Source organism: Trichoderma reesei (assembly GCF_000167675.1).
Source record: "Trichoderma reesei QM6a unplaced genomic scaffold TRIREscaffold_6, whole genome shotgun sequence".
NCBI lineage: Eukaryota > Fungi > Ascomycota > Sordariomycetes > Hypocreales > Hypocreaceae > Trichoderma > Trichoderma reesei.
Window position 1 is genome coordinate 715,526 of NW_006711153.1, and position 14,789 is coordinate 730,314.

The following is a 14,789-nucleotide window of genomic DNA, read 5'->3' on the forward strand; positions in this document are numbered from 1 at the left end:
CAGACGTGGGATCCCGCGGCCCTCTTATATTTTATTTACCTACCACATACCGCTTTGACCAACTAAATGCAACAAGCAAACACACATGAAACGAACAGATGCTACCCCAGTAATACCCCGACCTCGCTACCCCAAGACAAAGTCCCTTGTTCGGCGGTCAACCCGCCAAGCAGCTGCTGGACCGCAGGACGACCAAGGCATCACGAAATGGCTCAATAACAAGAGGGCGAGCTTCTTGGCTGCGTGGGGGTGCGCCTGTGGCCCAGATTCTAGCCAAGGAGAATTCAGTCCGTGTTGCTCAAGGGGCTCCATCACGACATTCGGCCTGTTTTGAGCCGAGAGGCGGGATAAACTGGTGGATATTCCCGGGCCTTGCTTTGACGGCTAGTATTAGGGATCCTCATTGAGCCAACAAAAAGGCCGTCGTCATGCACGCTCTTAAAGCTGCGGCGTGTATGCACATGTATGTGAATCGAATGCGAGACACAAGCAGAGATACCCATGTAGCGACAGGTACAGTCTGTGGTTATTATTGTCACATGCAAAGCCGGGATGCGTATTGCTATTACACACACATCTTACGGTCTCCAAGACGTTAAAGGCCATATATTTGGTGACGACAAAAGCAAAGGATGTCCTGATCCCCCCAAAACGCCGGTTGATTCTCGAGCACCTCCTTGATGCTGCCGCTTTCGCCTCTAATTCTACAATAGAGCCTGCGATGCCTTGAGAGAAGAACGACACAAGACGAAAATAAATGGAATAGACAGAGAGAGAAAAAAAAAAAAAAAAACACAGAAGAAATGGTACGCAACGACAGCAACCGGAATGGCGTGGGAAGCATGAAAAAAAATCCTTTCACATCACGACGTGATACATGCCGGAGGATGAGAAAAAGATGTCCGCAAAGAGTAAAATGGAAAAATAACCGTCCCTTGGTATCCGTACAGCTGCATCTGCATCGCCTCTATTAACCCCAGTGGCATTCTTTACCCCGAGACCAAAACCCATAGTCTGATCGCGTATACCAGTTAGCCATTTGGTTCGTAGAAAGAAGAAGAGCGATGCAACGCCTCGGAAGAAGCACTTACAAGAAGAAAATCATCAGAACTCCAAACATCTTTGCTATCAGCCATCGGTTGCTGGAGACTCTCGACCAATACTTCATCAGCTCGCGCTGTGCCCCCTCCACATTGTCCACAATATCTTCCGTGTTGGCGTCGATCCGCTCAATCATCTCGCTCTGCTCGGATACCATGGTGGCCAGCTGGCTGAAGATGCCTCCCAGCTCGTTGATTGTCCGCTCAATGGCCTCAATGGCCTCGCCTCTCTGCTGGATATACGTGTTGGTGGGGTTCGCCTCCTCCATCATTAACAGCTGCTGGTCCCCTATCGGGCCTGGATTCAGCGAGAGAGTGTCGTTGCCAGGCGCAGGAGACGCGCGATTGGGGGTGCCGTACAGGGGCGAGGCGGATTGGTGCAGCGACGGCTGCGCATGCTGGGACACGGTGGATATAAAGTTCTCGGTTCGCGACCTCGAGGCTTGGATGTTCTTTGTCCGGGCTTCCAGCACGTCTTTGAAATTGACAGAGACATCCGTCAACTTGCCCTGCAGCAGATACACTACGTTCTTGTTGTGCTCGCCCTCCTGGTCAGCCTTGGGGTGCTGCTGCTTGGACATTGCCTGCAGGGCGCCAATCTGTTGGTTGAGCGACGACAAGTCCTGCTTGATGACGAAGGTGAGCTCGTTGATTTCCACCGGCCGGTCATCGAAGAGTGTGCGACGCTTTGCGACTGTGGCCAGAGTGTCAGTCTGATATTCTTCGTAACGCTTTCTAACCCATCAGCATATCCATGTGCACGCAGAGAGACTCACGTTGCGCCAACTTCTCCAGCTTGCCCATGGTGGCCGCGATGCCTCTGCCAATCTCGGCGGCCTTCCGGGCAAAGTCTGATCTCCTCGCTCGAGCATCTCCGTTCGCGGCAGACTTTTGCGCATCGTTGAGCAGCGATCTCCGCTGCGAGCCCACCTTGTTCGCATTCTGGCGACGCTGGGCCTGGGCAAGGACCGACTTGAACTCCGCGGTTCGGTCCTGGATCGAGGCGACAGCCATTCTGTAGCACAACAAGGCCAATAGCTTCTCCTGTTTGAATTTTGGGTTCGCCTGCCGGGTGCTGTTGTGTCCGGACTGCGACCAGCGCGTCTGGCGATCGAACGACTAGGAAGGCAACCGATGGTGTGAGGCGTGATTCGAGGCGAGGTTCAGCCCTGAGATCGAGATCAGGTCGCGAGCCGGGGTGGAGGATGAGGGAGCAATCTCGGCAAGATTCGCTTCCTCTTGCTGATTAGTCGTCGAGCAGAGTCAAAGATGGAGTAGTTCGTTATAATAATATCGGAAATCGAGTTTGAATAGCTCTGGGCTAAAAGGGACCAGCAACAGCAAGCAAATCGGTCGCTTCGGAATGGGACGATTCAGGCGGCTGATGGCGGCAAGGATGAATTGATTAATTAAAAGAGGTTCTGGGCAGAGTAAGACGTAGACTCGAAGAAGGTATAAGGAGCGAAGCCGGCAAATGAACAAATGATGGGGTTGTGAGGTTCGAATGGTTTCGTCGCCGGCTAGCAGCGTCAGGGAGATGAGAGATGGATTTGATGAATCCACGTTGCTTCGACGGCTCTAAGGCGCCACACGTGCGGCCTGGGGGCGAGACAGCGGCCACAAGTAGCTGCGCAGGGCTGGCGGCATGGGGAGATACTTCGTATTGGCCTCGGCGAGGGTACCTTGGCCATGGTTAAGTGGACCAACGGATAAAGGAGCATAGCCACAGTCTACCTCCATCTCGTACCTTCGAGTACAGGCAGATGTACTACTTGGAACACTAGGTAGTAAGAACTGGAAGAAAGACCAACATAGTAGTGCCTTACCTTGCCTTACCTACTGCTGTACCAGAAGGTACCTTGACGAAGATGCCGCTGTTGACGTAGTCTCTTGCTACCCTTGTTCAGCACCTTGAAGCATGCGGCTCTCTCCATCCCTTCAAGTCTGTATTATTATTACTTCGGCTTCGCACTTCATGCCTGTCCCCTGCCTCGACGGCTCCCGATGCACCAGCCACACCGTTCGGACGCGCCAGCCTTTTTTGTTTTCCACTTTCAAGGCTCCTCCTTCCTGCCTTCCCTTTCCCCAAGTGTGCCGCTGCACTTGCTGCAGTTGAACGACAGGAAAGTACGAGGCACTTTGTACCATCTATATCACCTGCCTCCTGGTATTTCGTACTAGGTAGGTAGGAGCATTGGCCTCAACCTGCCACGACGATCGCCGCGCTTCCTCTCTCCTCCTCCTCCTCCTCCTCATCCTCCTCACCGAAACCCTGTAACTTCTTCTTCTCTTATTCGGATTCGCAGCGTTTATTTGTCTGTCATCGTGACAAGTTAGTCTGCACTCGCCAGCGTCGTCTCTCGGATTGTTGATCCTCTCTGTTGGTCCTCCGTTGCGCCATTCATCTTTGCCGACCAGCTTCTCCGCTCCAGACCACCACGTAATTTTTTGGCAATCGCAAAGTCCGCCCCGTCTCCAATTCTCCCTCTGTGCCATCACTTGCACTTCGCAGAGGGAGAGGCAACAGCCGTCGCTTGCACCAGCTATCCGCCTGGACGCGGGGGAAACCAGGCATTTCGGCTGCCTCCTGTCGCCTTCTCCGCCTGTGGAAGCATGCTCTGAGATAGAACAAATCAAGAGGTTTCGCATAGTCACGACGGCACAATGGAGGACTCGTACAATCACCCAGTGAAACGTGCCCAAACGTCTCTGTACGGCTGCTCCGCTCGCTCCCGCGTCCCTCCCTCCCTCGGCATCGCATTGTTTTGAGATCGCTGACAGACTTTCTTTTCGATTTTGCAGAAGCGCGCAGGCCCAGCCGACGACGACCTATCAAGTCAACGTGAGCCGGAAGAAGACGAGAAAATGGGTCGAGGCCAAGGTCCAGAACTATGACGGCGACGACTGGGGAGCTGACGAGTTCGACGAAGAGTCTGACCAGGAGCCTGTGCCGCCTCCGCCAATCAACCCTTCGCTGCGCACGTTCTCCGGCACCGACCTGCTACACTCTCGGCACAATACCCCCAGCCCAGCATCGAGTCTGAGTGCGCTGCCGTCGCTGCGAACACAGGCCCAGCAGTCGCAGCAGCAGCCTGCCGCAGTACCACCGCCAGCCGGCCAGCCACCGCGGATAGGAGTCTCTTCTCCCGACGTATCAGACGTCTCGATTCGCAGCGCCTCCGAGTCCATTGCCAGTGGCCATGCTGTATCACCGCAGTCCGTGACCGCCTCCCACGGACGTGACGGCGATAGCAACCTGTCGCTAGCCGGTATCGCCCAGCTACCTTCGCACACGCAGCTACAAGATCAGCAACAACAAGGTCCCGGCGGCTATGATGTGTCACGGTCTTCCAGCTTTGAGCGCTCTATAAAGCCCACGCCCACGCCCACGCCTCCTGTTGGCAATCGCTCTTTGTCGCCCCATATCTCCGCACCGTCGGCACCACCTGCAGATCAACCTCCCCCCATCATCTACTCGCCCGATAACTACAGCCGTCTCAACGATGACAACGAGCATCAACCTTTAGCACCGGCTCCTGTTATACCCTCAACCAGTGGAGGTTGGTCCGGATCTGCCCCCCAACCACTGTCTGGCGCGGATAGGCGTGACACTTGGGAAAGAGACGACGGTTCCCTTCATGCTGGCCAGTCGGACAATCAAACAGCTCGTCTGGATATTGAGTCTCAAGCTGGGATTGATCGCGGACGCATGTCCGTTAGCCCCAAGCTGCCAGACCTTGCTCGCATGTCCGCCTTTGGCGCTGACCTATTCTCTTCTTCGGCAAGCCAAAACGCGCCAAATATTCCTCCGGTGATTGAATCTAGCCCCGACATCCCCAGTGCCAACCAGTCGCGCTGGAAGCCCCCTGCGGTGCCGGCCGAGGAAGAGGATCACTCCGAAGCGCCAGGAGGCGCTCCTCTTTCTCAACCAAACAATCTGTTTCCTGGCAGGAATCTTCCGGACATTCCCCCTTTGCGAACCCCTAGCCCCCATGAGACGCACGCTGCAGATGCCTTGTTTGATTCTCAAGGTACCAAAATTACCCCTACGGAGCCTCTTCAGCCTGGCAGGGGAGAAACTCTGCCTGATTTGGATGGACCTCAGTCGTTCCACAGAGTGCAGACTTACAGCACGGCCGAATCATCTCCTCTGAAGGACAGTCCGGTGAAGGAGAGCGACGTCCTCAGTGATGAGATTATGCGGACGCTCAGCCCCTCTGGCGCGACTCCTGCCGAAGTCAAGCTTAGTGACGGCCCCCAGCTGCACCCTCCGGGGGACCGCAGTGCCGTCAGAGAGAGCAGCTATACACTGATGGACTATGACAGCTACTGGGCAGACACCGGGGACGATCCGAGTCTAGGCCATGAACATCTGCCAGTGCCGCCGCCCGAGGATCTCCAGAGCACACCGTCGGCTCCGGAGACGGAGCCTGCTCATTCGGCCCAGCCAGGACTGCAGTTGGCCACGAATTCCACGCCTCCGCCTCCGGCAGCGACTACGGTTACCTTTGATTCGATTTTGTCTCCTCAGCAGTCTCAGCAATTGCTCAAAGAACAGCCAGAACAGCAGAATGAACAGCAACCGCCGTCGACTCTTAGACGCAGATTCTCCTGGGAGGCCGAAGAGGAACAGCGCACTCCTACTCCCACGACTCCGGCTCAGGCAACGGGCGATGGCTCATCTGCTCCCGCGCTTCACCTGAGACCGTTTGAGCCGTCCGTGACGAACGTGGGTAACGAATCTCGTAGCCATAGCCCTGTTTCTCAGCTGTCGCAGGCACCACCAGCAGCGACGGGATCCGGCTCGGGAGGCCTGGCGCTGCAGACTTCAGGTGCTCTGCCAGGACATGATCCATCGCTTCCTGAGCCTCCGTCTCCCGTATCTGTGTCGGTGAAGAGCGACAGGCCGTCCACCACGGCTCGCGACCAGGCGCGGTTGTCCATCGCCGAAGAAAAGCTGCTCGCAGAACAGGGTGCCATCAGTTTGGTGACAGGAACTCCACCTCCGCCCCCGGAATCTCACCCGGCCGTGTCTTCACCGACTTCTGCAGCATCCGTGCCGGCTCCACAAGCCCCTGCCCCTAATCCAAACCCGCATGCACAGACCAAAGCCATGAGCTTCCGAGAGATCATGGGGCTGTCGACGCCCGCAGAGAGGATCGCAAAATACAATGAGGCTCGCCAGGCTCTGGCTGCAAGAGACTCTGGCCTGCAGAGCTGGCTACTGTATATGACCACTGAGCATCCCGACCTTTCGGCATCCATCTCTGCTCCGGGCGGCCACTTGATATCTCAAGCGACCAACGACGCCTCCTTGCCGGCCGGGTCTCAAATCTCAAGCCAGCAACAGCCCTATTACCAGCAATATCTTAACGCTAGCTCGCCCAGCACGTCTGTGCCACAAGTCGGAGGGGGTGGAGGTGGCGGTAGCGGAGGCGGTGGTGGCCGCTCGAGGTTGGGTGGACTGTCGATGCCATCCCAGATGTCTGGCAGTGCCTTTGGCCATTCGGGCAACCAGATCGGCACCAAGAGCAAGGAATTCATGCATTCGGCTGGAAAGATGGGCAAGGGACTGTTGAGCAAGGGCAAAAGCAAACTGCGCGGAAGCGGGGACAAGGTATTTCATTGATTGATTTTTCTCTCCAGACCCTACTCGCAGTGAGTGGGCCCTTCTCTTTCCTCTTCATTCCCTCGACAGAATAATACTTTTTCTTCTTCTTCTTCTCTCAACCTCTTCTTCTTGTCCTCTCCTCCTTTCCTTTTTGGATACTCTTACTCATCTTCCTGATACGATTCGGTTGTCTTGAACGATGCTCCCGAGAATGGAGACATCCTGTGTACCCGCCCTTCCCTTATTCAGGACTAGAAATTGGGGCACCATGATGTGAACGGTGGCATGTCTATGAAGATAGGATTTACACGGCAAACACGAACCACGCCCTCTCTCACCCATTGTTCCCTCACGCACCCCCTTTTCCCTGATGTACACCCTCTTCAGCCCAGCCCACCAAACTATATACATACACACATATCTACATACACATACACCCATTCACATGCACACACACACCCCTCTCCGATATCACTGTCCAAGGGGAATTTCTTTTTCTTCTCTTTCGAAACTCACCACGATGTGATGAATGCGTGTTAACTTCCCTCTTTTCTCAAACAACTAGGTTGATATCATCACTCCGGACCATCCGACCCCGAACAAAGCACAGCGACGATCGACCTGGCGCTTTAGCCTCGAACCAAGACCCCGAGAAGACGATCCTGCCCCACATTCCAGCGATGACATCTCCACGACACCGCCACAGCTGCCCGACCCGTCCCCGGTCTCCCCCTTGGATGCTGCATCTGGCCCCGGATCCGCCTTTCCGTGGAGTGTCTCGAATGACAACACGCCAGACCTCGACCCGTCAGCCGTGAAGCAGCCTGGCGAGGAACACGTCAGACCGGGCCAATTATCAACCGCCAGCAATTTCTTCCACGGGCCTCATGCGTCAGCCGATGAAGGAGAGAACCTGTTCTCTACTGGCCAAAGAATCTCCGACTCGACTCCGGATACAGTGACGCCGGATGATTGGGTCATGGTTCAGCATCAGGGTGAACGGAGCCGGGCCAACAGAATGTCTTCGTCCTTCAGAGCAATGGTGAATACCAGTTCCGCTCCCGCAATTGGCCCTGGAGCCGACCATGACGCGGCCCAGCCACAAACTCAAATTCAAGGCCAACCCCCCATTCAGAACCTGCCCCTGGACGGATCGGGTGCGCCAAAGCGCAACTCGTCTTTCATCGGCTTGCCGCCCATCAGGAGGGGCTCGACGTTTGGCACAAAATCAAAGGCACGGAGGGCTTCTGAACGCTTTGCCCTAGACGATGACGAGGATGTCGGCGGCTTGGGAGGTGATGGTGCTGACCTTAACGCCTCTCTCTTCTCCCCTGTCGGCGCCGTCGATGCGTCGAAGCAGGATATAGAGGCAGTGACAGGTGCAGACCCGAGATTTGGCCCGGAACAAACTACCAACGCAGGCCATCTCCATTATCCCCATCACCCTCATCCACAGCAGCCTCAACAACCTCACCATGCAGGGCAACAGCAGCAACAGAGGGAGCATTTTCCTGGTGAGCATGGACCTCAGTTTGTCCCGGCCGCGCCTATGCTAGGTAGCCTAGTTCAGAAACTGCCCCCCGCCGGCCCGTGGAAGCTCGAAGAGAGTCACCTGGCCGAGCCACTTCATCTCACCAAAAAGCGCTCTGGCACAGACTTTGCTCAGCAGAATGCCTACTATGGCTACGACAAGGAACTTGGATTGGAATTCCCGGCCGCCCCGGTGCCTGCTCCCCAGGGCCCGCCTGCTCGATTCAGAAGCGATGTGCCTCCATCGTCTGCTCGACGCTATCCCGAGCTGTTTCAGCTATCTCACGGCCAGGATCCGCGGCAACATAACCGCGGTCAAGGATTCCCGCCCCAAATGCAGAACCGCCCGCCTAGAGAGGGAGCAGCCGCTCCACGACAGCAACAAGGAGGGCCGGAGTCCGACGATCGTGGACGCAGGAGGAACTCGGGCATATTCAAGGAAATTGGAACCCGGCTTGCGAGGGCTACTTCGCGAGAACGCCGAGGCTCTGTCACCGAAGCCAGACCCCCCTCCTTGCAGCTTCGAGGGGATGAGGTTTCGGAAACTAGTGTGGCCACGGAGGATACCGCTGATCGCAGGAAGAAGCGGGCCAGCTTCCTTGGCTTCTCTGGTCGTCCTTCGTCAACCGAACAGGCGATTCGGAGGGAAGAGGACACGACCCACCAAGCGCGTCAGCGAGATACACGGTCGGCTGGCGGCGAGCCGCCCGCTGATCCTCGTGAGGAGCGTAAGCGCGCCTTCTTTGGTGCTGGACAGTTCAGGATAGGCCCGGGGAACTTCTCTCGCTCATCCACTTCGAACGCCGCCTTTGAGTCTGCTGGTGATGGCCGAGACGGCGGGGCTGCGCATAAGAGACGGATATCCGATATTGCCAAAGTGTCAGGAATCACAGGCCTATTCTCTCGCTCTCGCCAAGATCGTGCTTCACTGGGCGCGATACCCAGGCAGCACACTGATGACCACAGGCAAACTTCCCAGACACAGGACCAGGCGGCCGCTGTTTTTCGGCCGTCCATTCAACTACCCTCTTTGGATTTTGCTTCAGATCGACTAGGTTCCATGTCGAGCCTAGGGTTTGAAGAGTCTTTTCAGAACTACGGCCGCGAGGAGGAGGAGGAGGAGGGGGAGGAGAGTAAGCAGCAGCGGCAGCAGCAACATGCGCTCGAACAGCCTACGCAGATACCATTTGGTAATTCTAAAGCCTCCCCTGCAGCTAATGGCCAGGAGAAATCATCTGCCTCGCTAGGGTTTGCCTTGCCTCAAATCACGCCGCTGTCACAGATCATGGCTCTGGATTCCGGACGACAGACAGCTCAAAACAACCACCAGCCCCCGCTCTCCACCACTACCCCAGTGGCTCGTGCCGTCATCCCACAGACAGGTCCGCAGGTTGGGAACTTGGCTGCTGCAGAGGGCCGGCGGGTTTCTGGAGACGTGGCTCTGGAGACTCTGGAGACCTCGCCCACGTCTCAAGTGGGGTCTACGACGGGGGAAAAGACTCCAAGGGCCCAAGAGTTTGCGTTTCAGGAGAAAATGCCGCCCCTCTCTGTTAAGAGGGATGATGTTAGCGAAGAAGATGTGCTGAGATCACAGACAGTATCCCCGGATATATCCATTGTATCCACGTCCAAAACCGAAGAGCAAGCCATCGTTCAACCACAAAGCCGTACTTCGGAGCACGACGAGATTGTCGAGGGCGTTCTGATTACTCCTCCTCCCGAGGCACCTCCTCTGGCCTCGGACTCTGACCTTGCTGCTGGCCGTTCTGTCATTCACCACACTGTTTCTCACAACATACCTCCACCATCGGTCCACTCTTTCCCATCTGTTTCTTCTCTCCGCGAGAGATCCGATGTCAAGTCTGTTCTGCAGGGAGAAAGCTCTGTGCATCAAGCCGAAGGTAGTGTGGCTCTATCTCCGGAGCCTTCGCCGCAAGTTGCAAAGTCTCAGGTGTCGAGCAAAGCCGCAACGCCGGTATCTCGACATGAACAGCTTCATTCGCCAGCCTCGGCGGCCGTCAACCCGCCGGATACGCAAAACACTGAGCCTCCAGCCACTCCTCGGTCTCACACCAGATCCGAGCCTCAGCAGCATCTTGTTGACACAGCAGAGCAGCGGAACTTCCCTACTTCGGCATCCCCCCTGCTTGCAGGTACGCAGGCACCACAGCAGCTGCGGCCTCAATACCCACCTTCGGCGAGCCTGTCCAATGCATCTGTCGCTTCAGATATGTCGACAACAATGCACCCAGTTCGATCTGTGCCGCAACACTTGACCCCAGGACTTCCTGGGCCACTCGGGCGAGCGTCTACCCAACCCCAAGAGGCTGCAACACAACAGAAAGACGGCCAAGCATCACGTTGGAAAGGACTTAGAAACCGAATGACGGAGCAAATCTCCCAAAGGACTCAGCAGCCGCAGCAACAGCAGCAGCAGCAGCAGCAGCAGCATCCACAGCAACAGAGCCTGAACCCCGGCCAGAACAAGACTGCTGTGGCGGACAAGATCAGGGGCAACAAGTTGCTTGGCGCCCTCAGGCGAACGCCCAAACAGGTAGAGAGCACGCAGACTCAGGGCAGCGTGCAGCCACCTCCCGGGCAGTCACAAAACCCGGGCTCCCATACTTACACTCAAGGATATCAGCTGCAGCCAGGACAAATACAGGGGCCGCGCCCTGATGCTATGCCGGCCAACAATGGCCAATATCTGCAGGCATCTGGACAGCCCCCCAATCTTCCTAGAGCCAAGACGATGTCTCCTGTGCCTCCACAGCAGAGTGCGCCGCCTCGAATTCAGACTCGCTCATCAGAGCCGCGTTATGAGACGGTACCTATTCCCAGGGGATATGCGGCGGTGCATGGCGAGGGCACTACAATACCGTCGCCATACCACCAGAACCTTCGACGTCAAATGCCGCCCGGTCAGTTTGCTCCCCAGCCACAGCAACTGCACCCATTGCAGCAACACCCTCGTCCCTATCCACATGTACAACCACAGCAGGGATGGCAGGCTGGCCATCCTCCTCTCATGTCCAATTACCAGCTTCAGACCTTGCAATCGCCATCCCTCCGGACGGCTCAAGGCCCAGTATCAGCACCTGTGCCGAATGAGAGGTCTTCTCATATGAGGGTTTTCTCTGATTCACGGGCCGACTATTATGATGCCCGTAGCACGGGTTCATTCAACACGCAGTTGAGTCAGCACAACAGGCACAGCTCTCAGGGGAGTTACGCCAGCAAACTTGAGCCGCGGCCCACCACCGGTTCGGGCAGCAACCTTGGAGTGTCGCATCCAGGAAGCCCACAGCCGTCCGAGAAAGGGAATCCGTCTGTTGTGGACGGCACTCGATCTGCTCCACGAAGCCCAGCTGTGTCGGTAGGAGCCGATCAGAAGCCTGGCATCAAGCCCGAGCCCAATTCGGAAGTGACAGCTGAGCCAACTCCGGCTTTGAACCTTGACATAGATGTCGAGAAAGCTCGGCAATTGGTGGAGGAGAATCTCTACGATGCTACGCCCAAGGTAGTGCCCGGCGCTGCAGATAAGTCGTCTGGCAGCTCTGAGGCAGTGCCAAAGGAAGAGGCAGAAACCTCGAAAGCGGCGGAGGTCAAGCCAGATCTGCCGCCGGCAAGCACCGGTGTGGTGGCTGAGCTGGAAGATACTGAAGAAGCACGAAAGCGAGCCATTAGACTGGCATCCCAAGAGGAGAAGATTTACTACGAGCCAGAGGATTTTGAGCCCAAGATGAGCGCAACGAGCTATCCCGGACAAGAATGGAATCCGTTCGGCGAGCCGGAATTTGCAGATTGGAAGGAAGATTGATGAAGGGGGCTCCTGGGTCGCTCGTGGATACGATATGAGCACAGGTATATATGATTAGACGTGGAAGAGTGGTCTTTTCGTTGTTCCTTTGTTCATCTCGATACTTGTCTTGTCGAAACGGAGCACACGTGTCATTTCAGATACCCCATGCACTTTCATTTGTTCATATGCATTGCTGCGGAAGCAAGCGAGCGAGCGAGCGATGTCGCAAGGATCATCCATCAGTGCTACATACAAGACGGCCATTCACGTCGAATTTTTTTATGTTGAGTTGCAACCATTTAGATGACACACGGGGGATTTGTTCATAGCAGACTGCGATAATAATAGTATCCGACGTGGTTTCTTCCATCGATCCGCGTTGTCTCTATTGGCCATTTTGGCCTAGTGAGCAAACAGTGTCACAGCCACCTGCGCATTGCCGTCGGGTTCCTGTGAAATGTGTGAATTGGACACTCGATGGCATCGTACAGCAGATATGCTAGAGGTGGTAGGTACTTCCTAGGTCCGATTGTAAGGTACATATTGTATGTATCCCGGTGATGACGCCCTCGTCCCGGCTAGTAGCTGAGATAGTGATGTGATACGATACGAGACGGGGCGCGAACTGAGCCTGGCGACCCTCGTCAGGTTTCAGGTAGCGGGTTCATGCTCATCGATGTCGCTGGGAGAGACGAAACCAGGTAGCCTGATGGAATTGGGGTGTTGGTAGCGAACAAATACTGGTAAGTCGTCCTAGGGCCTTATTGATACTACATACCTACCTTAGGGAGGCACCTAGGTAGTATGTATGTACACACATGCAAGGGACCACGAACGAGCAAAAGCACTTCATATGCTACTTCGCCATCACCTGCTCTTCTGGTGGACGATGCTGGCAGCTGGGATGGAAGATAGCTCTGTTTATTGATGGATATGCCTTGGCTCGGAGACAATAAGGTAAGCTGTACGAAGGAAGCAGGTGGGTGGCGGTTCGGGCGGTTGGGTCGTAGCGGGGGGAGGGGAAGGGGCCTTTTGCTGATTGATGCTGTGAGGCTTTGATGCCGAGGGTCGCTTTGAATGGAGGATTTGCTGGATCAAAGGGTTCGTCAAGCGGCCAGTCCAGCTGTGCGTTGGGCGACGATGGGATGCGTGTCTGATGCGTTGTTCAAGGCAAGGAAGGATTGAGGCAACAGAGACAGACAAGACGGCACAAGACATGAAGCAGAACAACTTACCTTCGTATCTATCTAGTAGTATTATGTATAGTAGTTGGTTCTGGAAAGCAAGAGAGGCTTGACACAAAGAGACACTGTGCGCCGTTGACCCTGCGGTTGAAGCCTCAACAAGCTCAACAACTTGTACGATACTGGTAGTACTTGTATGGATTCAGCCGGCTAAAAGGACTCGAAGCTTCTGTGATCCTTTTTCTTGAGCAGCATCAGAAGCGCGAGAGAGGCAATGGAGAACCAAGGAGTGGAAGATTGCTGGAACTGGAGGCTACTGGATTCCAGTTGCAGCAGGCTGGAAGCGGGCAAAGGCGGGTCAGGCTGGGGACCCCCTGTAGCTGAGCACCTGACGCGCTTCTCCAGGGCCTGGATGCGCTGTGTCTGTACTTACTATTACAGTAGGCACTGCAGGGAGCAGCGAGGCTGCACATGTACTCGTATGTAGGTGCTGTGTCCTGATGGAGCCCCAGGTAAGGTACTCGTACCTGCTGGAAGTACATGTGATGTGCTGCATGCGCGAGACGCTTCCACTATTAGATGACTGCAGCTCGAATGTGCAGGTACTTGTATGTATACCCAACGAGAGCTAATCCATGTACAGTAATACCAGTGGTATTTTCCGGCATATTTGCACCCAAGACTTGGCCTCTGTGATCGCCCGCCAGGCTACTTCAAGGCTCTTGCAAGTACCAGTGATGAGTGATATAAAAGAACCAAGTTTGAGAGATTCAAGACCACAACGAGGGAGGAAAGAGGAAAACGGATCATGACCTACCGCCAAGACTTGCGCCTCCGGCTGTGTACAGGATACATGTGCGAATACGGAGCGCTAGCTGCAGAGCGTCTTGCGGGTAAAGTACAGGTACGAATTGGAGATACGGGAGCGGGGCGTTAGCGTCAGCCGTTCGTCATTAGTGTCCAGCTTGTTCAGCTCGTGATTCAAGAGGGAGAAGAAGAAAAAAAAGGGAAGAGCATCAACTGATGTGACAGAAAATTCGCAACAGATGACGAGCCAAGACATGTCAAAAGATTGATTGATGCATACAAGATCGAAAGTCGAATAATAAGGAGTACTATGTACATGCTGTTTAGTTAGGAGAGATGCGACAAGACCTTTGATTCCCGCCTCGGCGACATGGTACGGAACGGCATGCTGCATTGGGAAAGTACTTCCTGATCTGGGTTAGGGTTATCGGGGAGCGTCGCAGCAAAAGTGCAGTTGCAAGAAAAGCAAGTAGTTCGTACCTTGCCGAGCACTCTCGCATCTGCAGTAGCGAAAGCATATCACACTTTCTCCTCCTTCTTCTTCCTTCGCCTCAAGAAAGAATTATATCCACGGGGCCCCCCCGATAGCCTCATTTTGAGCTTGACCTGTACACTACCTAGGTAGGTATCTGTGTACCTTTGGCTCTGTGAGATATGTACACAGCATCTGGCAGTACCACACAGCTGCCAAAACATGCAGCTACTGTAATACACAAACAACATGCTGGGGGACCCTGCCAGCCTGCCTGCAAACG

General features: G+C 55.2%; 2 protein-coding genes across 2 annotated transcripts; one reads left to right on the plus strand and one right to left on the minus strand.

The window, feature by feature from the left end:
* Positions 1-989: 989 nt before the first annotated feature.
* Positions 990-2,114, minus strand: TRIREDRAFT_3340 (t-SNARE syntaxin; the record flags this gene model as incomplete). Its single annotated transcript, XM_006963948.1, has 3 exons — positions 990-1,014; positions 1,092-1,794; positions 1,877-2,114. 3 exons carry the CDS (start codon positions 2,112-2,114, stop codon positions 990-992), a joined length of 966 nt encoding a protein of 321 aa, XP_006964010.1.
* A 1,650-nt stretch (positions 2,115-3,764) lies between these two features.
* TRIREDRAFT_121196 (uncharacterized protein) lies at positions 3,765-12,268 on the plus strand (the record flags this gene model as incomplete). The annotated part of the gene is made up of 3 exons (XM_006964090.1): positions 3,765-3,862; positions 3,903-6,717; positions 7,277-12,268. The coding sequence occupies 3 exons, from the start codon at positions 3,765-3,767 to the stop codon at positions 12,059-12,061; spliced, it is 7,698 nt and encodes a 2,565-aa protein (XP_006964152.1). The 3' UTR covers positions 12,062-12,268.
* Between the last annotated feature and the right edge of the window lie 2,521 nt (positions 12,269-14,789).